The sequence below is a fragment of the Lacerta agilis genome, chromosome 7, assembly GCF_009819535.1.
Source record: "Lacerta agilis isolate rLacAgi1 chromosome 7, rLacAgi1.pri, whole genome shotgun sequence".
Classification (NCBI taxonomy): Eukaryota; Metazoa; Chordata; class Lepidosauria; order Squamata; family Lacertidae; genus Lacerta; species Lacerta agilis.
The window spans coordinates 31,176,776-31,201,910 of record NC_046318.1 but is presented as its reverse complement, the minus strand read 5'-3'; the positions used below and the strand labels follow the sequence as shown (position 1 = coordinate 31,201,910).

Below are 25,135 nucleotides of genomic sequence, written 5' to 3'. Positions count from 1 at the left end.
CTGCACTAACTGAAGTTTCTGAACAGTCTTCAGAGATGGCCCCACCTATAACAAGTTGGGAGTAATCTAACCTAGAAGTTACCAGATAATAGACAACAGTAATTATGCTATACCTGTCCAGATAGGGGCACAACACTGTAACATAAATATGTTCTGCTTCTATTTAATTTAATAAACACTAGGTTCAAAGGAGAGCATTGCTTTAAGAAGATACTTGTTAATAACTTACATTTGCTACAGTATCGTGTGAGGAAAAGGCTATTTAATATGATGCCATCAGAGTGCACGGTGTTTTGCAAATCTAAAGCACCAATATAAAATTCAGTGCAAAGGAAAGAACAGCACGAGGTGTGGATACAAATGCAAGAGTTAGAAGGGAAGAATATATGGTTTCCAATTATACAAACATAGGTATAGTTACAGTAGATAAGGGTTTGTGACAAAAGCGTCATAGAAAACAGAGGTTTTAAGGCAGTATTTGAAGGAAGTAAGGTGGTTGCATGCAAGTTTTTTAAGACACGATACCAGGCAAGAAAAGGTAGAGTTGTTTCAGGGAGCAGGAAACCTTCAGCCGGCTGAAGTTTTTGGGACTGGATGAATGAAACCACAAGAAGGGACATGAGAGGATATAAGAGAGAGTGGTAAGGGGCACAAGGCAGTGGAAGACATTGAAGGGTAAGGAGTTTGTGGTGGATCCATATGTGCACACAAAGCCAATGTAGGTTTTTAAGGAGGGATGTTGTGTGGCCAGAGTGATGAGGCTAATTGTTTTGGTGAAGTGCGCACTTGCAGCATTGTGATTGTGTATGCAAACATGCTAAAACCTGAAAATGATTTTATTGTGAAATTATACATGCTCAGGATTTTCATCTGCCACAATGCCTTTACGAACCAGGACCCTACTATAGCTTAACAAGAAAATATATCAGTGCAGTTGTCTAAGATTGAAATGTCAAGTGCAAACACTAAATTGAATAATCTACTGCTGAAAGGAAAGATTAGATGTGCCTAAATCCTGATTTCTTTGAGAGTCAGGAAGAAAATTTTCCTGGGTTGCACCCACAGTTAATTGAGTGATTAAAGCGTAACTAGTGCTTCAAACTATTTTTAATACAATTTGAACAGTCTTGCCTCTTGATATAAAGCTCCAACTCATAGGACCATCAATTGCTTACTGTATTTAGATAAACTCCGCTATTGGTTTAACGTTTTGTTTACTGTCATAAAGAGTGAAGTTGTTAAACACAAGATGGACATATATGTATTTTTCAGTTTACGTGTGAACTTAGATATGGGCAAAGCAGCCTATGGATGGATGATTATGAAAGATGACAATATACCTGGAACAGTTGTCCGAACGAGCACCATACCTGAAGAACTAGGTCGTCTGGTGTATCTACTGACTGATAAAACAGGTACAACTTTTAACTGTATCCTATGAATGAATGTTATTTATAGAATTAGTGCTGTTGATATATTTCCTGATTTGGGTGCCCCAGTCTAAATGTTGTAAGATCGGTAACCGTGATATAACACCTGTTATTTTAAGTTAAGCTAATGTTTTAACTATGTGTTTATGACCAAAGTCCAATAAAAGAGACAACCATCCCTTGCCTCTCTGTGGACACAGAAGGGAAATATGTGGAAAAAAGAGATAACATTTTTATACTAGATATGCTCACAATAATTATTTGTTTGCCCTATGAGATAGATTTACTGTTCCATTTTACAGGGAATGACTGAAAATGAAAATGACTTGCCCAGAATTTCAAACAAGATCTCCCATGCTGTTGGTCATTTGTGTTTTGTATTTAAACTGATATGAATAAAAGGGGGGGGGCATTCATCCCTTGGAGTGGCCATGGTTTAGGTCCTTTGCAAATATGTACTTTTGCATTTCCACAGTAGTTGAAAAGATACTTGGCTTGTGCAATAATGTGTACTGTTTCACCATTAAAATGTGGATGTTCAACTTAAAACAAATTATTGTGATTTTTTTTTAAAAAAAAAGACCACTCAGGTTAATGATATTTTGATGGAGTTGTCCCACATAACCCCATCCCAAAAGTAGGGTTCCTTGTAACGAAAATGAAAAGGGAATAATGAAAATAGCTTGCAAAATTCTTAACACGGTGGCCCTAGCTTCTCTTGAAATGATTAAGTATTATTTGTAGAGTCTAAGGAGCATTACATTACTAACATAATTGCAAGGTAGTCCTTTGTATGATTGTAAATTGGGTTTGTGCTTCATCAATAAGCTTTTTGACAAGAAGCGTCCATCACAGTGGCTCTCTCATTTGCCACAGCAGAATAGAAAATGAAGTATCCCAATAATTGCATTATAGTTTCCTTATTGTGGGACAAGAAAGCAATGTGGTATAATTAGGTTTGATTGGAGTGCATGTTTCCGGTAAGATCTGAAATTAATGATGTTGCTATAGTGACACATCTGCGGCCACCAGTGCGTGAAACATAAAGTAATTCATTCGACAAGAGAAGACATCTGTTAACTGCAAGGATGCAGAGCATATTGACACTGACCAGAAATACTAGACGTTATGTGATAAATGAACAAATGATGCTGAAACAGGAGGACAGATAATTTGTACTTAATCTGCTGGGAGAACTTTAATCTTCTCACTGGTTGCATTTGACAATACCATTGTTTAAAGAACAATGCTGCAGAGAACTCATAAATTTTAAAACTTAACTCAGGGTGCAGCCTATTAAAGCAATACATTAATTCCTTTGTTAGGGAGTTTTTATCTTCATGTAGAACAAAGCCATTACTAAAAACACCCACTAAAACAACAGGTTCTTTAGGACTCACATTTTAATTATAGCATCCATTACCCAAAATGCCAGGCTGTTTGGACTTGAATCACATATAAGTTTGACAGAAAGGCGTCATCCATTACTTGGGGTGGGGGACTCTTTGCAGTGTGTTTTCCAAGGGCAGCTGAGCATGACATTTTAGTCTCTCGAGGGCACAAGAAGTTCCTAACAACAAAAAGGAAGAAAAAGATATTTGGCAATATTTATTGAATGTTTTTGACATCTAGAGTCTGATACTGCAACTTCCCTGCCCTTCCTGACAGCAACCACAGTATTCAATTATAACAAACACAAACCATCTTCCAAGCACAGTTATTTACTAATGCATACGCTCGCATTTGAGTGCTGTAATTAACATTTTAGCGGCTGTGTGGACCAAATGAGATACTTAGCACATGTAATAGTTGAACAGATGCAGAGAGTAATGGAATTCATAATCTTCTGGGGAAGCCCTGTATTAGGGACTAATGTGTTAACAGTGGAGGTTTGTGTTTAAAATTAATCTAGAGTTAACATATGTTAAGCTTTGCATGAAGAAAACCAGGGGTACCACTTTATGAGATTAATGCAGACCACAGGCTTATTATCCTGGGCATCCACAATAAGAGCAAGAATCCATTGGAAATGCTCATGTCACTTCCACTTCTACATGTTTTGGGAATGCTTTATAATATCCAGTCGTTCCATAACTATTAGAAACTAGAGAGTCTCCATATGTACATATATTCTCTCTGAGAGAATTTGTTCCTTGTGAATTCTCCTATGTGGACTCACTATTCTTTCAGCACAGGAGTGATGAATGGAGACCGCTACAACAGGAATGCTCTTCCTTTGAGAAAAGCACTTCTCAGTAATATCTAGATAAATCTCTCTTTTGAGTGAAAGGCATAGCAATGTTCTTACAGATATGTTCTTAACAATATAGTTATGCCAGACTATCATCTATCCTCCCACACCTACTTCGGGAAAGGAAAGAGTGATAGTGAGCAGAGTAAACACACATCTGTGTTTTTTTGCATACATGATGCCATAGTGGTACTAATTCAGATGTGAAAATTTGAGTGGGAGGGCATACACACACATGATGTTTTGCTTTTTGCAGTCACAGGTTCGCTATAATGAAAGCAGTTGACTAGAAAAGACTTAAAGGATAGAACGGATGTCAATTCCATCACTAGATGTCAGGGACTGTCTGGACACTGAGGAGTGGTGGCTGGATACTAATGACTGGGCACCAGGAGAAGGGGGGTTGGAGACTGACTTAGAAGAAGGGATCACTTGCAGATAGCTGAGATTCAGCTTTTGCAAGAGCTGTAAATGAGCAAGATCTATGACATACGAAAAATAGAAAGACATGAAAGCCTTGGCATGCAGTTGAATACAGGAAAGCTGATGTGGATTTCATTGCAACATGTTGGTACACCATCACAGTTAGGTTTAGAGGATTTTACAGTGCTACCAAGCCAACCCCAAGGCCAAATATATATTCTTCAGGTTCTCTAGAACCCTCATAGTCTTAAAAGTAGGGGGGACTTCTTATTTAGATAGACACTGATTTGTGCCTTCCTGTGAGGTACCCATGCTAGATCCAAAAAAATAACAAACACAGATCGTAGGCAGGAAAATGGGGATGAGAGAGGCAATGAAAGGATAATGGCTAAAGCTAGAGAAGCAAGCTCCAGCAGCCGTCGGTGGTATTAGAGCATCTTGAAGACACGGAGCACCTTTCTGAATATGTCCCAAAAAGCTGATCACCCTGGGGATATGAGGGTTTACTTATAGTGAAGGGGCTTATCAGTGAGTGGTGACCTGAATTTATAACAGGGTTTTCACTGTTGTCCAGGAATGAGCAATGTAATATTCAGTAAAATACAGAAATTATGAGTAGTTGTCAGGGTTCACATCAGTTAAATGGCCAGAAGCAGCTTAGTCATGCTGGCCACATGACTCGGAAGCTGTACGCCAGCTCCCTCGGCCAGTAAAGCGAGATGAGCGCCGCAACCCCAGAGTCGTCTGCGACTGGACCTAATGGTCAGGGGTCCCTTTACCTTTAATGCTTACTGAAGGAAAGCTATCACTTGCAAGGAATAATTAATGGTTGGATTAGTTGCATTTTCTGCATTAGTTGTGGCACTGGGTTTGTGTAATTAATTAGGTTTGCACGTACGTATCTCATTATGCATATTGTTAGTAACTTTGGGGGCGTTGTTGTCAGCAACACCTGGAGGGCCACAAGTTCCCCACCTTTGATTAGATAATTAGTAAAGGTTATTTATACTCATACCACCTACCATCTTGCTCTCCTGGAAGAACTACCTTGTTCCTATGGACTGGATAAGGAGCTACATCATTGCTGTTGGTGTAGGGCTGTCAAACATTGAGACCCAAGGGGCTTTTAAAGAGGTTCTGAGTCTCTGCAATGCTTGATCCTAACTGCTGGGCAATACTCAGATTTGTGGACCTGATGCTCCTGCTTCTTTGCTTTTTTCAGGGCAAGCAATGGCATCTTGAAAGAAGTTTTAGATGGTAGGGAAGTGGAAACTGGTGTGGCTGGTAGTGTCTGTGGGCTATTTTTATAAGATAGCCACTGATCTGTTACTGGTTCACCAGTAAAATTGGCAAGTTTGTGTATGCAGGGTTGAGGTTGAGGGATTTTGGTTCTCCAGCCTTTTTGAGTTTGATGCCTGAGTACTAAATGTTCTTGAAAATATCACAGCAATTAAGCAACTGTTTACACAATATGAAAGGTTATGTTCTCTTGCAACTCCTAGCAAAGTTACTTATAATTACCTAAGCAGTATTTGCTTGTTTCATTGTGGCTTTATTAGAATTTTGGTATTAGGCCAAACTAGCATCTAGTAATATTTAATCAGAGATCTCTGCATCTGCTTTAAGAAAACTTCTGTGGTATTCTGTTGTGAACTGCATCTGTTGTCACCCATGGAATGATGCCTGCAGGACTTTATCTTTAGAAATTAATTTCTTATTTGCCTGCTTTCTTCTGTGTTTAATGATACACTCATAGACTAAACTCTTTGCTTCATTAAAGAGCATTTAAAAAATCTCTATAACAATCCCACACAAACTTTTTGTTTAACATACTTTCCTTATGTGTTAAATGAGTGTCTTTTGATCATTTGATGGCTGCTGTGCCCGCTTTGTGTCTTTGAAACCTCTGTTCAAACTAGCAAACCTCACCAATTAAAGGTTCTATAATTTACCATTTACGATAAGCTACATGAGATTAACATTTTAGTATAACTGCTGTAAACCTAGGGTTCTATCCAATGTGTGAGGAACTGACTTATGATTGTGCAATGGGATTTAATCTTCCTTTCTCCCCCACTGCAGCATTACTAGCACTCTCAGTCTCTGCTTCAGGGGATAGGGAAACCCTCCATAGTAGATTCTGGCAATGCACAGGGGGCTGCAGGGAGGAGAGGAGGAAACGAAGCTTTGCACGAGCGGTAGTTTGTTTGTGCACCATTGGATTCTGTCCCTATTTTCAAAGGTATAAATGAAAATTAAATTGTAATTCTTTGTTCTGCTTCATGGTCTCTGTGCAAGCACACATGTGTTATCTTCCTATATAGATTGGGATTCAGGATCCTGCAAGCCAGTACTTGCAACCTGTCAGCTCTAACCCAACCGCCTTGAACGTAGTTTTAACTATGGAAAGGCAGCATACAAATAAAATGATTATGCTTCAAGCAACAGAATTTTGGACCAATGCTGACTGCCCTCAGTAGTTTGGTTGTTCTACCTACAGTTGTACCCTCCCCCATATATATGCCTGTACAAAGAAAAAAACTATGTTGCTTATACGTAACCAGTTACATCTGTGCAGTTACACAGTTCCATCCTCCTTCCCAGCTTCAGACATCCTATTTAGTTGCTTCTATATCAATCTAGAGAATAAACAGAAATGAACAGCACTTGCCCTGCTCTTTGAATCATACATATGAGGAGGACATTTCCCCGCTCAAAGGCTTTGGATCACTGTTAGCATTTGCTTTTCGTGCACTGTATTGCAGTCATGAGCCATGACTACTGATTTAATAAATCTACTTTGATTTTAAAGATTAAAAAACAATGCAAAAATTGGCACCTTCTGAACTTCAGCTCATCTCTAATATTAAATAAACTTGCTAATAATTTACTATGTTTGCTTCGTGGCATGACTGGAGCCCTAGCTTTAAACTTGTAAAGTTTTCTATGTCCTGGGTATTGCATACCTCATAAAATACCTCTTTGTTTACCTATATCTATTAAATCATCTGAGGAAAGCTTGCTTTGTCTATTTCTAGGTTTTACAGTGATGGAATGAACTCCATGAGCGTATCTTCTAGTGTTAAATTCTGCTGGCACATTAGGATGGTTTGTAAACACACTGCATATGCTTATACTCATTAATTTCAGTGGGACTAAGTGCACATAATTGGATGCAGCATCACGGCACATAGTGATTGATGCCTCACTGAAGGAAACTGCAGAAATTCCATTGATTATTATGGTTCTGGACTGAACTCTAAATATGCACTTTAATTTATTATAAATACGTCCGTGTGTGAAATGGAGTAAAGTTACTTCTCCAAAGTCATGTTACAAACTGATTTGGTCTGATAATTGTATGATCAAGAGTAAGTCATGAATATTGTACAAATCAAGGGAAGGGGGAAGTTGAATCTGTGCCATGTGCAGTTGGAAAGAAAGATCTAAATCAGACAACCATGAACATACCTCAAGAGCACAAATAGAGGTGTCCCCTTTTGGGTGCAAAAGCTGCATGTTAACTGTCTAAACAATATCCAATCTCGGAACAGTAATTATAGTGTTTCCAGTGCTTTAGCATTCTTCTTTCCTATGACGCTGTGTTTAGCTGACATACTGAGAGAGAGCATGAGATCAAAGCTAAGACTTAAATTTGCAGAAAAGAATATTTTCTGTTTTCCGAAAGTGTATTGAGCTGTATGTTATGTTAGTCACCTTTTCCCATACTTTTATTAAAATATTTTTACGAAATAGCCCTTATTATTCCATATCTTTCAGAAGCATTATGTTAGAATGCTTAAAAACAGAAGGGGGGGAGGTTAATTAATAATACATCCTGGGGAATTGTTAAATGACAAAAGTAACTTCAGTTTCGCCATGGTTCAAAGAATGGGATCATTCACCCTGTACTGAGGCTTAAATAACATGGTATGCAAAAACTTCCTTGACTGAATTAGCACATGAACCTGTCCAGTGATGACTTCTGGCCTCTGCTTCATCATCGCACCCTGCATCACCCAACCTTCAATTAAAGCTTTCTTGGAATCAAGCATGTCACCGTTGACAGCAGTGAACATAATGTCACTCGCTGACTGACACCCTGTAGTTTCTTGCAGATCGGAAGTGATCTCTAAAAGCATACTATTTATGTCGATTCTGAAATTCAAGGCTTAGTACCGATTACAGGCTAAATTTGTTGAAATGGGAAGTGGTGATAATTCCTAGTGACCTGTTTAAGACAACATGGTATCTGGATTTTATTTTTGCCACATGGTATTTTCCACACATTTCTCCAAGTGGTTGTCAAAATGTTCTTTTTCTGCAGTTCTTGATTAATGTTGACATTATTGTAACTGTGAGTGCTGTGCAGTATGAGAAACATAAGCATGCTTAAATATCATTGGAACACATTGAATGTATATTGGCGTGCCTTGCAGTTCGAATAACTTCAGACACTCACTACTCTGGATAAAATATAAATTAAAACATTGTATACTTTTTCTATAGCACAGATAGTTAGTGAAACTATAAAACTGTGAAATCTGTCACAAAGGTCCAGAAAATTACACACTCAAGTAATTTAGGATTGTAGCATTTTTTAATAGTTAGGTGTTGTGTTAACTAATGAAGACTGTAGCCAGTCAGTGCCAGTATCTTAAATTTTTTGTATATGTGCATATTTTCACATCTAAATTGGCAATGTTTTTCATCTAGCTCCTTTTGCATCAATAAATGTAATTTACTCTTAGATAATTTACAGATGCATTTTTTTAAAAACAGCTAGAGTTCAGCAGCTGCCCATATTAAGATTCCTATAACACACAATATAACCCAATTTCTAGCTTTTTGATGTGTGTACAACACAAGCACTCTGCCCTCACCAGGCTGAAGGTGAGTCCTGGGTGCAGTTTCCATGTCCTTTTGCATCAACTCACATTCTTTTATTAATAAAGGATGGGCTTGACAGAGATATCGAGACTGTGCCAAGAACCCCTGTTCCCCACAACAGCTTGACAAGTGTTTATGCGTGAAGGTGTGGAGGGGAAAACTGGACTGTATTATGCCCTCTGGGGATAACTTAGTACTGTGAACACTTAAAATAAATGGAGCAATGTTTGTTTAAATAATAGTTCAAGTGAAAATATATATATACATTCCCACTATCCAGACTGAGTGCTTTAAAACAAAACACAAAACTATGTATTCAGTAGTGTTGTCAGGTCTTACTAGAGAACCAGCGTTAATTTCTAGTCTTGATAGGGGTATCTGCTGTTCAGCTCAACTATCTTGAGAATACTGGAGCTTGACAATAATATTCTAATCCTGAGCCTAATTTCACAGCAGCCTTCATGTTCTGTTTATTACTCCCAGGTAAGTGGATATAGGATTGCAGTTTTACTGAGATATATTAAAAAAACAGTAACACGTGAGACTCTTTAGGATGGCAGAAAGTTCCCATAAAGAAACTGATTATTGATTTAAATATTAATTTATTTGATGAGCGGGATATTTGATGTTTATATTACAGGTACACTTACTCAGAATGAGATGATATTTAAACGCCTCCATCTCGGCACTGTGTCGTATGGAACAGATACAATGGATGAGATTCAAAATCATATTATAAATTCCTATTCCCAGGTATTTTATGTTTGTCACTTTCCTTACTACTAGCACTTTCCTTACTACTAGTACTGTTTTAGAAAAATGTGTACTATGAAAAAATCCCAATGCTCTTGATGTTCTTTGTGTTAGTTTTGCCAAGTTGGTCAGAGCTGCAAGATCTTCCTTCATGCTTGTGTTGCAAAAGGGAGCATCCTGAAACACAGCAGTAATAAGAACTGCAAAGTTCACTTCCCTCACCACAGTACCTCCTGTCATCTCAAACCAATCTACTCTAGTATAAGACCATCAGACTGCAGTAGTGGAGGATGGGGTGGCAGCACTTACCTGCCGTCCTGCCATCAGTGTCACTGCAGATACTGGGAGAGGGGAGATTGGTGCAGTGCCAAGATATGGTATCTTATTTTGCTGAAAAGCCAGATTTTTCAAAAAGTTTTTTATTTAAAAATGTCCCGTTCCTTCATCCCTGTTTATATTTTTATAAACATCTCCAGGACTTCTGTAAAGGGGTTTTCAAGCTCTCAACTAACAGGCTTCACCGAGAGTGATTATTTCATATACTTTCAGCACAGAATGCTCCAGTACTTTTAACCCCATTATACAGATGTAGGAAAACAACTGAGATGGGGGTTTGCTTTGAGGCACTGAGTGAGTTCATGCCTAAGGAAAGATTTAAACTGGGAACTTCTCTGGCTCATAGTTCTCTGTGCTATACAAACTAAGCAAGCTGCAGCCATTTTAATGAAATCTACCATAGACTACTGATAAGTGGTACCATATCCCTCCTGTGACATCCTTTTCATTTTACAAGGTTTTAACTTTCAGATAATTTAAAACATCAATGTTACTTTTTTATTTGGTTTCTGTATGTTGTCTTCTTCCCCCCTTTAAGTGCAGTGGGGCTTGCACATTCTACAGAACAGATCCATATGAGAAGGCCAAAGTATCTTTGTTAATTTGGGATACATGTTTGTGGCATTATATTCCCTTTGTAAGAAAAATAAAAATGCTTCCAACCTCATGTAGGTCAAAAAATATCTAACATGCATCCATACAAGTTTAATTGAAACTGAGATTTAGCTGATAGTTGTTAGTGCATGCATACATTATGCTGCTGTTACAACCACCAGGCAGAAAGGTCTGTTTTATTTACCTGATATATCCTCACTCTTTTTCAAAGCCTAAACTAACTTCGAAATGAAGGGTAGAGAACAAACTGGAGGATTTTAGCATATTTAAAATCAAAAGCTTTGCAATTAAAAAAACAACACATGATAGTTTCTTTCGCTTGAAAATTATTTTATTAGTACAATTCTTCTCTTGCCCCCTGTTATAAATATCCTAATAAACAAATTTACTTCTGCCATATTTTATTAGTATGAAAAATGGAGAAATAGCCATCATTTGGGAAATAATGGTTTAATAGCTGTTGCTTCCAAAAGTATGTATGGCATATTCTTTTATTTAAGCAATGGTTATTAAAGCAGCCAGTTATACAGTAGTTCTTGCGTGGCATTGATTTTTCCCCTTGTTTGTGTTCAGTTTTATTATTAAGATGACAATAGTCAAGTAGGTCCACTCTAATGCAACACACAAATCTATTATAACCTGATTATATTTCCCCACTGGAAGCATTTTGTGATAGAGGGCATAATCTTTAATGGAATTTGTGTGAAATTAAATTATACAAGCATCAATAAACATAACATAATTCAGAAGGAGTAAATCAGCTTAATTTATTTGTGGCTATAATGGCATCAGTGTTAGCAGAATGTAAATGCAAAGGTTTAAAGCAGTAGCTGAAAAGCAGTGCCAGATGATCAGAAAGTTAAACCCTTTATTAGACTACACTGTAATTTGATGGGCAGAATATTCACGGTTCAGTGGATCAGTACATGGAGTCAAAAAGAAATGCTTGCTTGCCAAACAGGGTTTCAGTGGTGTTACCCTATAGAGAACAAAAAGTTAGTTTTATAATACAAGTGAGGTGAGAAGAATTGTTTAGTAATACTTGCCTAAAATATCTCTTTCCAAGAAGTAGCAACATTAGCATACATTATCTTGCCTTTTTACAGACGCATTTGTGACTACTACAAGAGCAAATTTCTCCTGTACCGTAGCACATTACTGTGGCATTGAAAAATAATAAAATCTAGCAGTCAGTAAAATCTGTGTTCTCCATGTATAACAGTGACCATCTGAAGAAGTGTGCATGCTCACAAAAGCTCATTCCAATAACAAACTTAGTTGGTCTCCAAGGTGCTACTGGAAAGAATTTTTTTTTATTTTGTTAGTGACCATCTGTGTTCTCAAGGTGCAATCCATCTTGGAACTCTTACCATGTTAACTTTCCTGATGCATACTCTTAAAGTACATATTGAAAACAGCCTGAAGCCGCAAGGTTTTATAACGTGTGGATAGCCAACTCCTGAAATACAGTGTGTCCTGGCCACCTTTGACAGCTTAGAAGGTACAAAAAAACAACAACCATCTTCTGGGTTTCCCAGTACCCCTCTTGGCAACACATCAGGAAAAGTAACATGAAAAATTACCCTACATTCCTGCTTGATGGAAGAGTCATGTGTAATTTTATATTCTCCACCCCCCAGCTTTATAAGAAAGCATATAACTTGAAGCTGTTCGATTCACAATATCCCTCAAAAAGGGAGAGCAATATTTTGCAAGTCACTTTGAAGAATTTGTCTGAGATATATTCATTTCCTCTGGAATTATAAGGCCTAGGGAAGCTTAATAAAGAGGACACCATAACAAACAGGTTTTAAAACTCAGGAAGGTACCAAGTGAAGACAATATACAGACACATAACACAGGGTTAGGGAACCTCTGACCCATATACCTTATTAGGCCCTCCACAAGTCTCCAATAGCCCCATGAGATCATTTCCGACAAACCACGCCTGCTCTACACCTGATGTCATATGCAACATCAGGTGTAGGGCAGGTAAGGACATGGTGTCAAAGGAACAATCCAGAGTTTAGAGTGAGCTCCAATTGTTCGTTTGCAAGTGGGACTCACTGAAAGCTCTGATCAGTGCTGACAGAGAGCAACACTGGGATTGGTAGCACTAGGGAGTCTACTACCAGGAAGTCCCTAGTGTAGCCAAAGAGGCACAGGGTTTGCAAGGGCCAACAAATCAGATGGCTGACACTTTCAAAGTGCTGGGCTTTGCCTGCTATTTCAAACAGGCAAAGGAAAATGGGTCATTTGATATGATGGTGACATCAGGCTATGGGCAGCCCCAGCCGCTTGTCAAAAGTAGCTTGTAAGTGGGTAGGAAAGATAAGGATCCAGCCTATCAGCTGAATCCAGTTTTCCATCCCTGCCATAACCTGTCAGGTATTCTTGGCAAGAAACTACAGGTTCAACTCATACCTGTAATGCAGGGATGGGGAAGCCTTTCATTCCCTCAGGCTTCATTCTTCTGTGGGCAACTTCCAGGGGCTGTTTTCCAGTGGTCGGTGTGTTCACAGGTGAAAGTGGGCAGAGCAATGGATGTGAGTTTTGCCTTTGTAGAGTAGACTACTTATGAAGCCATAAGTTTACACACACACACACACACACACACACACACACAAAATATAGATACATGGCCAGCTATCCTCATTCCACAAAGAGGCCTGGAAGGCCAAGGCTGAAGTTTCTCACCCCTGCTGCAATATATATGAGCTATATTTTTATTTGAACTGGTTATTCTGTGTCTATATTAAAGGTGCACTCCCAGTCAAGTGGAAATGGTACAAGCTCAACACCTTCCAGAAAGATGCAGTCTTCTGCACCAAAAGTTCGCAAAACTGTCAGCAGTCGAATACACGAAGCAGTAAAAGCTATTGCGTTGTGTCACAACGTTACACCTGTATATGAATCCCGAGCAGGAGTGACTGGAGAAACAGAATATGCTGAAGTAGATCAGGACTTCAGTGATGAAAACAGAACTTACCAAGCTTCTAGCCCTGATGAGGTAAGGCTTCCATCATAATTTTTATATTTTCAACTAAGTTTATATTTGTCACTCGCTACAGGAAATGTACAGGGTGAGCTCCCGTTGTTCGGCCCCAGCTTCTGCCCACCTAGCAGTTCAAAAGCACATCAAGTGCAAGTAGATAAATAGGTACTGCTCCTGCGGGAAGGTAAACGGCGTTTCCGTGTGCTGCTCTGGTTCACCAGAAGCGGCTTAGTCATGCTGGCCACATGACCTGGAAGCTGTCTGCAGACAAATGCTGGCTCCCTCAGCCTATAGAGCAAGATAAGCGCACCACCCCAGAGTCGTCCACAACTGGACCTAACGGTCTGGGGTACCTTTGCCTTTACCTTTACAGGAAATGTAGTAAATAACAACTGGGTTCTCCTTGCTATACTGTATTTGAAATGCTTAGAATAGAGCATAACAACATTTACAACTGCAGAAGCATTGATACCATTGCAACAATTAATGGCACACAAGGTGCAGATACGTAATTTGATATGTTTAAGAATACAAGAGCCATTGCTATACTGCCTCTGAAATACTGTGATTTTAAAGGAAAATTCATCTGCCAAATCAATGGTAGAAGGTGTGGCAATCTTTAAAATATATCTTGTCAGTTGGTTAAATCCATCTGAGGAAGGTCTTGTTTGGATCCAGCCCATTGTTGGAAACAAACTCATTTATTTAGTGATGGTGAGGGGCTAGCCTCTTTATGCAAGGACCCTGGTGAGAGGTCATTTAGGGCATAGGGACCTGCTTGTGTGCCCTGATGTAATAAGAAGGGAATTGTGACAACAACGCTGAAGACTGAATGAAAGGCAGTCACTGGATTGCGTGAGACAGTGCCAGGTTAGTCATTCACCATTATATTTTGGCTGGTTCACTGCCTAGGTCAGGCACTATCCGGTATTTTTTTTGCTGTTTTGTATTGTTTTGCTAGCTATCATATTCATTGTATTTTTTATTGTACATTTCTTTGTATTACTATTCTGTTTACCACTTTGGGGACCAAAAATCAGCATATACATAAACCACAATATAATTGACATATAATGATTTTTCTGAATGAGCATGGTTCTATGTAACTACAGCTAAATGAGCTGGGAACTCTGGTTATAAAATTCAGTAATGATGTTTAAATAATTAGTTCTGAATTCACAAAGAGAAACTGTTTGATTTCCCTTTTTTTAAATGGCATGTTAGCTACATATATATTGAATTGTTTATTGTCTTCTGAATTTATTAAATTTGAATTTCAGAATGGGGATGGGGGTAAAGGGTAGAAAAGGCTCTGTAGTGGGTACCTGAAAATGAGGGTGCTCTACTTTGGGTGCCTCCAGGTCTGAGGCCTTCTCATTGGCAGTACTAACCCCATTGAACTTTCTGCCTAGGAGAGTCTGGTAAATGGTGTCTGTCAGGGAAGTGCCACCTGGCCCACTGGGGGGAATGGAGGGTCCGTTAGCATACAGAGAGCCTCAGCGCCAATTGAGTAGCAGTACCTCTTCCAGCGGGGAAAGCCGCCACACCTCTAACTGGGGATGAGAGGGAAGGAACCAGCCTGGCGGGGAGAGGGCTTAGAGCCATTTTGTAGATAACTTTGGTAGGATACCTGGTATCAATGTCAAGCTTACCGGTTGGTAGTTACCATTTTAGTAAGAGGCAGTTCACATGCCTTGATATGCATGATCACAACATATATCCATTATCAGCCATATCCAATGTCACACGAGCGAACTCCGCTTTCTTCTTCATTCCGCAGCCACCCTTGTACCCCCATCTGTTCCAGAGGGTGCCCCAACCCTGTAAAACAGATTTTGTGAATATGAGAGAAAGGAGAAGAAGGGAGTCTTGTTGTGAAAGCTGAAGTCCATTTGCTAGAGGGCTGGTGCTGTTGGAGGCCACCCTTTAATTTTGGCGTAGTAAAAATTAGACAAAATGAGGGGAATAAACTTATGGTGATATCTGGCTAAGTAAAATTCAGAATAGACCCATTGTAATTAATGGGCTTAAGTTATACATGACCAGCTTTACACCTGTTCATTTTAGTGTATCTGTTCTGAATACAATCTAGTCAGGTACCATCCTCAGTGAATATCAGCTTTACTTTGTGATCATTACAATTACGGTACTTTATGTCTCCTGAAATTCTTGCAAAATTTGTTTTTTTGAGGATTTTTAAAAAGTGTTAGTCATAAGCAAAAATAAAGTTGTGAAAATGTTCAGATAACCTAAAAATCTTTGTATCACAAAAAGAAAGCTAGAACTAAAAAGACCAGAAGGTCTTCATCATAATTTTTTAAAGAGCTCTATTGATGCTATCCTTGCAAATCACTGGAGCCTAAGGAAAATAATGTAAATGGTTCATTATTTAGCTTATTGAACTTTCTTGCAGTTAGGTTGACAGATGATGCAATGTTTCCCAGTCACACAACTACCATTTTAAAAGCATTTTTATTGAATATACTGCTGTGAATATTGCACCCTGGAGCTTTATTCAGGGAAATGGTTCAATTGATGTTTTCTTTTTAACCTCATTTGTTGACCTATCAAAACATATTTGGTTAATAAGCAACAGTATCATTTGACAGACTGGTTTTATGCATTCAATGTTTTTAAAACAATGCAATGTTTTCTGATAATTTATAGCTGATCACATTTTCATATGTGACAGCATATATAGTATTCTTTGCAGCATGCACCATATAGTCTTAAGACGGCAGAAAATGTTCTCAGCTGACGATCAAGAAAAATATATAAATAGTTTAAGCATATATCATTCTTTTGCTAAAACATTAAAACTTCACAGAATATATTGAAAACATTCCCAATAACTGAATGAATAGGAAGAACCCAGTTTCAAGTATGCACAATATTCATGGGCATTGAAATGCCTGATAACAAATTTTGAAGGAATTAAGACCAATGGGAAGCTTCATTATAATGCATGTAGCTACTGTAGTTTCAGATAAGTAACTTATTCTGTATTCATAGCATGAGCTCTACTTATGCCAAGCTCATTGTTTCTTATGATAAGTGATCAATATTTCATTTTCTCTGAAAGAATGGAAAGTTTCATTTGTCTACTCCTTGTGCCCTCTACAGCATACCAAGGAAAGGGAACATATTAAGAATTCCACTGATGAAACCTAACTGCTAATGCTCTGTTATCATACATGTATGCCCAGTTAAATCATAGAAAGCTGATGATAAACTAATGACATGAACAGTCATAAAAGGATATGAACTTAGTAAATAGAGCAGTAAGTTCAAAGGTCATAAGCCCAAATAATTCAGAGACTTACTGTGAACAGGAGCCTTTGAAGACCTTTGCTCCTCTTTGGTCAGTGAAGATGGATTAGTCACAATTTTAATGATGGCTAATTCTAATGAATTAGCTACTTATTTGCTACACTTTACCTGCACATATACCAAAACTTCCAACATTTGAAATATTAAACATTATTTTAATATTTTGTGAAGACATGGTGAGGGAAGAGCAATGGAAGTAAAATAAAATAAAAAGTAATACAAAGTTTAATAAAAAATGTTCACAAAATGATAAGATATTCATATGCAAATTAGAGTGGGAAAGCCTCATTTTACATTGTGACGTGATTGTGAAATATTTTTCCCAGAGTACATGGAAGGAATTTTACAGTGGCCACATAGCATATGAAATATTACTTATTCCAATTGCTGAATTGTATAATTGTTAAAATTGCTGTTGTTATATTTCTAAATTAGAGGTGGGGCAGACACAAGGCTTGTGGCATCTACTGTGTGTGTGCGCACGCACGCATCAGATCTGCGCACAAGCTCAGGATAATAATTAGTTTCTAGTACAGAACTGAACTCACTTTTCAAATCCACTTCCTGTTTCTCCTCCAAATTTTTTTTTTTTTCAGCAACCTAATTTGGGGACAGGGAAGGCTTTTTGTTTTATATACTGTATATTCTGGCGTATAAGACTACTTTTTAATCCAGGAAAATCTTCTCAAAAGTCGGGGGTTGTCTTATACGCCGGGTGGAGAATCTGCGGTCGAGTATATCTCAAACTCTATATTTTAGCTGGAAACGTTGGGGGTCGTCTTATACGTCAGAAAATACGGTATTTGAAAGATTTATATTCTGCCCTTCATTGTACCTAATCTCAGGGCTGGTCACTTTAAAATAGCAACAATATAAAAACATACTGATCCGCCAGTAAAATATAAAAACATACTAATCCGCCAGTAAAACCATCTCAATACCTGCATCGCTTAATCTGCTTCCTATGAGAATGCTAGGCATCTTAATAGCTCAGCCCCCATCCCCACCATAAAGCTGGAAGAAGAGGTGGGGTTTCAGTCAGTGTGGATAACTGAACAGTGTTGGTACCAGTTGTGCCACAGGGAGCAGAGCATCCCACAGCTGGAAGGCCACCACCAAACTAAAACACCTTGGGTTTCACTCAGTTGTGGAATGACATGAAGGGTCTCAGTTGCCAACTCTCTTTTGAGTCAAGAAAAGGGCAGGACAACCTTAAGAGGTGGTCTTTTTCCATTCTTATGCAAGTTTTCTTCCTATTCCATTTCCATTTGGAGCAAGGCCAAATGATTTGTGGTAGCACAGGAGACACTGCATTCCAGGTTGTTATGGCTCTCATCCTAATTGCACTCATGGACCCTTCCATGAGCATGACTCTCACTTTGTCAAAAGAAACTTCTTCCTATAAATGAAGCAGAAGATTAGGATCCAAGCCTAGTTTTCTTTGAGTACTGTTGATAGGCTAACAAATTTGGCTGAATTACCAGATACTGATATTTTGGGATTCTCTAATAAATGCAAAAGCCTGGTGATTCTTCTCTATTGGCTCCTTGACCTTATCTGTTAGCACAGGTATAACTATCTAAAATGTAGCTGTGCTATAAACTGCCAACTCAACTTGCTTGTGAAGCCAAGCATAAACTAAATAATAAACAGATGTGAGTCACCAAATATAGAACACTCAAGTCCTCGTTGCAAAGGGACACAAATGAGATGATAGGGTATTAACGGAAAGATGCAATTTACAGGTCAGAATGTAATAGTAACCTTTCAATGTGAAAATTGAAAATTAACCTTTGGAGTATTGGATCATTTGCAGCTAATATAGTGAGCTTGTTAGACAAACTTAAAACAGCTTTTGTTGTGCATCTGAAAATGACATTTTAAAGTGTATTTATTTTGGACTATTTTTCATGTAATAATCATTTCACCATATTTTAATTTACTGATGCTTGCAATAATACACATGCAGCAGCATATCTTTCAGACTGCCCCCCCCCACTATACTCAAATAAACTTTGCTCATTAATTACTAGGCACTGAGTTCTTTCTTCATTTCTTACTAGTAACATCTATTTCCTGATGCATGCCTAATGAAGGCAGGTCAGTTTAGCTAGCTCTTCTTTGGGTTCTTTATAGAACAGGGCAGCTCAAATTTTCATACCAAGTGGGCCACAAGAGAATGTCAACATGGAATACTGTCCTGTCGGGGAGAGGGAGGAGGAGTGAGCCTAAAATTTGATGCTCCCCAGCCTTCACACTGCCTTCCTAAAGCTGGGTAAGTCTTTGGAGAGAAGGCGTGAGGCTTTGGCAGGGTCCTAGAGTCTTCCTACCTCCTTCCTGAAGCTAACTAGGCTTTGGGAAGGAGGTGGGTGGACTGTAGGAACATGGCAGAGCCCTCGCACCTCCTTACCAAAACCCAGAGCCTCATTAACCCAGTTTTGGGAAGGCAGCGTGAGGGCAGGGGGGGTCAAATGTTGTCAAGGGCCGCCAAAAAAGGTTTGAGGGCTGCATGTGGGTTTTGGGCAGTGTGTTATAGAGCAACACTCAGTGTTTCAGATTCCTTCAGTTTCCAACATAAAAAGGTATGCACATCACTGGTACCAAACTGTATGGGAAACAGCTATGAGCTTTTCATTGTTTGTAATGGATTTATGAATACCTGTACAGTCATACCTTGGATCCCAAACACCCTGGAACTTGGACGTTTTGGCTTCTGAATGCTGCAAAGCTGGAAGTGATTGGTCTGATTTGCAAACGTTCTTTTGGAATCCAAACGTCCAATGGGGCTTTCACAGCTTCTGATTGGCTGCAGAAGCTTCCTGCAGCCAATGAGAAGCTGTGATTTGGTTTTTGAATGTTTTGGAAGTCAAACAGACTTCTGAAACGGATTCTGTTCAACTTCCAAGGTACGACTGTATATTGTAATCCTTAAGGGATTTTGTTGGCCTGGTATTTCATACCTTGGCTTATATATGGTACAAAAAATTCTTGGTTTTTAAGTCTTTAGATTTCTACAATTAATCATAGACAATTGTTTGTGTGCAGTTTTATTTGCACTGGATACAATTGACAATCAAAACTTAATTTCTCTTTTTAGGTAGCTCTTGTACAATGGACAGAAAGTGTTGGTCTTACTTTGGTGAGCAGGGATTTAACTTCAATGCAGCTGAAAACCCCCAGTGGACAGATTCTGACATACTATATTCTGCAAATTTTCCCTTTTACATCTGAAAGCAAACGAATGGGAATCATAGTGAGAGTAAGTTTTATCAGTATTTTTTCTTTATCTGTTTTGCAGGTCATATATTTATGAAAGTTTATTGTTTAGAAAATGTATATAAGTTTTCAAATATAAAAGTTGGCTAACTAAATGAATAATATAGATTTGTCCTCAAATACTTTATGTCTTTGGTAATAACTTACCACAGGCTATGGGTCTTTGCCTGTGGTATGATTAGACTATGCAGACCATTTGGATCCCTTCCAGTCGGGATTCAGACCTCATCATGGGACTGAAACTGCCTTGGTTGCACTGGTCAATGATCTCCGTTGGGCTAGGGACAAAGGTGAGAGCTCTTTCCTAGTTCTGCTGGATCTCTCAGCGGCTTTTGACACCATCAACCATAACATCCTTCTGGACCGTCTTGAGGGGTTGGGAGCTGGGGACACTGTTATACAGTGGTTCCACTCCTTCCTCCTGGGCCGTGTTCAGAAAGTGGTGGTGGGGGATGAGTGTTCAGACCCCTGGGCTCTCACTTATGGGGTACCTCAGGGTTCTGTCCTCTCCCCCATGCTTTTCTACATCTACATGCAGCCACTGGGAGAGATCATCAGGGGGTTTGGGCTGGGTGTTCATCAGTATGCAGATGATACCCAGCTCTACCTCTCCTTCAAATCAGAACCATTGAAGGCGGTGAAGGTCCTGTGTGAGTGTCTGGAGGCGGTTGGAGGATGGATGGCGGCTAACAGATTGAGGTTGAATCCTGACAAGACAGAAGTACTGTTTTTGGGGGACAGGAGGCAGGCAGGTGTGGAGGACTCCCTGGTCCTGAATGGGGTAACTGTGCCCCTGAAGGACCAGGTGCACAGACTGGGAGTCATTTTGGACTCACAGCTGTCCAAGGAGGCACAGGTTAATTCTGTATCCAGGGCAGCTGTCTACCAGCTCCATCTGGTATGCAGGCTGAGACCCTACCTGCTCGTGAACTGTCTCGCCAGAGTGCTGCATGCTCTAGTTATCTCCTGCTTGGATTACTGAAATGCACTCTATGTGGGGCTACTTTTGAAGGTGACCCGGAAACTACAACTAATCCAGAATGCGGCAGCTAGACTGGTGAATGGGAGCGGGCGCCGAGAGCACATAACACTGGTCTTGAAAGTCCTACATTGCCTTCCAGTACATTTCCGAGCACAATTCAAAGTGTTGGTGCTGACCTTTAAAGCCCTAAATGGCCTCGGTCCAGTATACCTGAAGGAGCGTCTCCACCCCCATTGTTCTGCCCAGATACTGAAGTCTAGTGCAGAGGGCCTTCTGGCGGTTCCCTCGCTATGAGAAGCCAAGTTACAGGGAACCAGGCAGAGGGCCTTCTCGGTAGTGGCACCCACCCTGTGGAATGCCCTACCACCAGATGTCAAAGAGAAAAACAACTACCAGACATTTAGAAGACATCTGAAGGCAGCCCTGTTTAGGGAGGCTTTTAATGTTTAATAGATTGTTGCATTTTAATGTTCTGTTGGAAGCCGCCCAAAGTGGCTGGGGAAACCCAGCCAGATGGGCGGGGTATAAATATTATTATTATTATTATTATTATTATTATTATTATTATTATTATTACCAATATATAGTATCTTCCCCCGCAGGATGAATCTACAGGTGAAATTACATTTTACATGAAAGGTGCAGATGTTGCAATGTCCTCCATTGTTCAGTATAATGACTGGCTAGAAGAGGAGGTAAGAAATGTTAAAAACAGTTGTTTCAATTTTAGGAGAAAAAGTAACTGTTTTACTTTGTCATAAGGAAATGTAGAACTGTGAAATTAAAGAACAGAAACAAAATAGTAATGGCTTCCAGTCCGATAGCATCTGTCTGCTTCAAAGATAGAAACAATGAACCAAAGAAATAATGGATTGGGAAATGCAATTAAGTGTATCACTAATAGGTTTTAAAGAGTTGCAGTGGTTTAGAAATTTTGTATAATGCAAAAAGAAGAAGAAAGTTAATTCTCAAATTAAACGACAGATGGATGTCCTTTTTAAGTATTCAGAATTCATTCCAGAACAAATAAACATATAAAATGAGGTTGGATGCACCCAACTTTTTTCTTTTATTTTCTTCTTAACTACCATACATTTTTACTGTATCATTAAGCTATAAATAAATTTATTTTCACAAACTAAATACATTGCACTTCATTGCTGTACTAGACACCAGCAATTGTCTTAATTTGACCTTACATATAGACAATATGGTAATGTGATGATCACACAATGCATGTTCATAATGGTATTGGCAATATAAATCAATACCTGCTTCAGGCAGTTTGATTTAATCAGGGGCATGAATAAATTAAACTCCCTGAAGAGCTAATAAAGTGTCATAAAAATTACTTTTGGCGATAATGATGCACAATTAATTGTAAAATACTTGCTTAATTTATTTAGCATTATGAGGTCAAATCAATAATCATTTTGCACTAGACAGAGAGCATCAAGCATTTTAAAGAATCATTAATGTTGCTGTTTTGTATTATTTTTAATTCTTGTGTTTTAATTTAACAAAATAAACTTACTACCAATCATATTTATGCTATGGTAATGGTAATTCACCAATGACACATAGATACGTCAGCCTGTAAAACTAATTTAAAAATCATTTAAAATATATGCAACTTGGGTGGGCAGGAATGAAACTTGTTGAAATAAAGCAACGGCTTACAAATCATGTAGAGGACCACATAAATGTTTGGTTGAATATTCACAATCAGGCTTCCTTATTTTCAACTTTATTTGCTATTTTTACATAGAACTTCCATGACACTTATTTGTTCTTACTATCAATTTATGTATTTAATATACTACTATCCCACCTTTTAAGGCAAGTCATCACATTTTTAAATAAAAATGTTTAAAACAGACCTATTAAACATGTTAAATCTTTTAAAACATTGAAGTAAATTGTATAAAAGGACAGCAGTAAAATCAATACAAGGCTTGGATAAATTTTTTTAAAGTATTTGGGTGCAGCTTTAAAGGACTAAAGGGGGCAAATAATTGCTGGGAGAGGGAATTCCACCTCTCACCCTGGTACATACCAGTCTAGAAAGGGGCCTCTGGGGCTAATCTTAGGGCCCTGCAAATTTACATGGGTGAAAGCAATCTTTCAGATAATCTGTTACCAAATTGTTTGGGGATTTAAAGGCTAGTACTAGCACTTCCAGTCGAAACCACCAATGAATGGGTTGCAAATGCAGATGATGAAAAATTAGTATATGATACGATCAAACCACCTAGGCCCAGCAATCATGCTTATGACTGAATTTTGCACTTTGCACTCACTATATAGAGTGTATGTTTAGCTGAAGCCTGGTCAGCTTTCTCCGGATAGGATCAACGTTAGCTACCAGCTTCAGCTAGTCGAAAGGCATGCCTAACCACAGAGATCACCAGCTTATAGATGCTTAGATGCCCAGATGCTTAGAAAGTTGAGGTAATTTCAATCTGTTTTAGTGTTTTAACTTGTAGACGTTTTAAAGTATGGTTGCGATTTTTTTCTCTGTATTTTATTGTTTTATCTCTTTGTAAACTGTTTTGAAGTTTTTTTTTACAATCAAGTAGTGTATAAATTTTATGAGATAGATAGATAGATAGATAGATAGATAGATAGATAGATAGATAGATAACACTGAGTCTAGAGCTGTGTTCAGGCATCTGTCTGAACATGTAAAGGATTAAACTGGGGATGGGAGCAGGATGCACAGTACAAGCAAGTTCTGCCCCCAGGCACTTCAACTGTAGAGTAATCCTGTTAAAAACTGGTTGCAAACCACATCGGTGGTCTTCTCAACCAATATACTTATATATTATTTGGATTAAGTTTATTTGCTTGCCCTCCCAGAACTGCCTCCACCCACTTCTTTCAGGTTTCCATTGCCTCTCTTGAATAGTAGATGGAAGTGAGCATTAGAAATGTGAGAGGCTGGAAGCTTGAAGCGCCACAAAGGCCAGTAGCTCTGGGGCGGAAAAGGCCGTCCTCCAGAACCACCTTCTGGACCCACCCTTTCAGAAAGGACTGGAGCTCATATAACTTTCCCTTGAATAGTTGGGAGAAACTTGCAAAATGATGTTGCATCATTTCCAGCCTTAGAGTTTTTTCACATTGATCGTTCATTTGCGATATTAATCTGAGTTGGGTGAATCCACTTGTAAAGCCATTTCTGCATGATTCATGACTGCTTTATTGTTTGTTATATGCAATTTTAGTGTGGTAACATGGCAAGAGAAGGACTACGCACTTTGGTTGTTGCCAAAAAATCATTAACCGAAGAACAGTATCAGGATTTTGAGGTAGAAAACCCTCGTACTATACTGATGTTTTTGTATTACTCTGGATTTAACGACACACTTAATCCAAAATACTTCCGTGTTTCAAAATAATTTAGAATGTTAAACCTCTGGCTAATATAGACTAATGATGAGTGAGATCTACTCTAGCTAGTTTTATCATACGCTCAGTCTTTGCGGGCTTTTAGGAGAAAACTCTGAGAAAGCTTGGACTTTTCTCAAGAAAGCTTGAAAAGACACTGTGCCCCATGAAGCTTTCTCTCAGCCCTCCATCATCACACCTCTTGCCCTCTTCTCAAACTTATCTCTGAGTGGAGGAGGAAACCTGGCAGCAAGGAAGGCTGTCAACAGTTGAAGCCTCATCTTTAAGTTTTCAGTCTTGTTGTCTCCTGAGCATTGAGCTATGGAATGTTGTTCCTCTAAGACAGTGGTTTTCAACCAGTGTGCTGGTCTGGGGTGCTGCGAGAACACTGGCCTCTGTCCCTCTTTCCTTCCCTGCCTCCTCTAATGCCTTCTTGCGTCTCTGCCTCCCAAAGGCTTGCACAACTG

The 25,135-nt window shown here is 38.9% G+C and overlaps 1 protein-coding gene across 6 annotated transcripts in view; it reads left to right on the top strand.

The window, feature by feature from the left end:
• Positions 1-25,135, top strand: part of ATP9B (ATPase phospholipid transporting 9B (putative)) — a 124,650-nt gene that overhangs the window by 87,222 nt on the left and 12,293 nt on the right. For all 6 annotated transcript variants that reach the window (XM_033154766.1, XM_033154765.1, XM_033154771.1 and 3 more), the window contains 6 exons: positions 1,273-1,415; positions 9,635-9,747; positions 13,460-13,708; positions 20,121-20,282; positions 21,884-21,976; positions 24,506-24,589. In XM_033154766.1, coding sequence (XP_033010657.1) covers positions 1,273-1,415; positions 9,635-9,747; positions 13,460-13,708; positions 20,121-20,282; positions 21,884-21,976; positions 24,506-24,589 — 844 coding nt within the window. The remainder of the gene's footprint in view (positions 1-1,272; positions 1,416-9,634; positions 9,748-13,459; positions 13,709-20,120; positions 20,283-21,883; positions 21,977-24,505; positions 24,590-25,135) is intronic.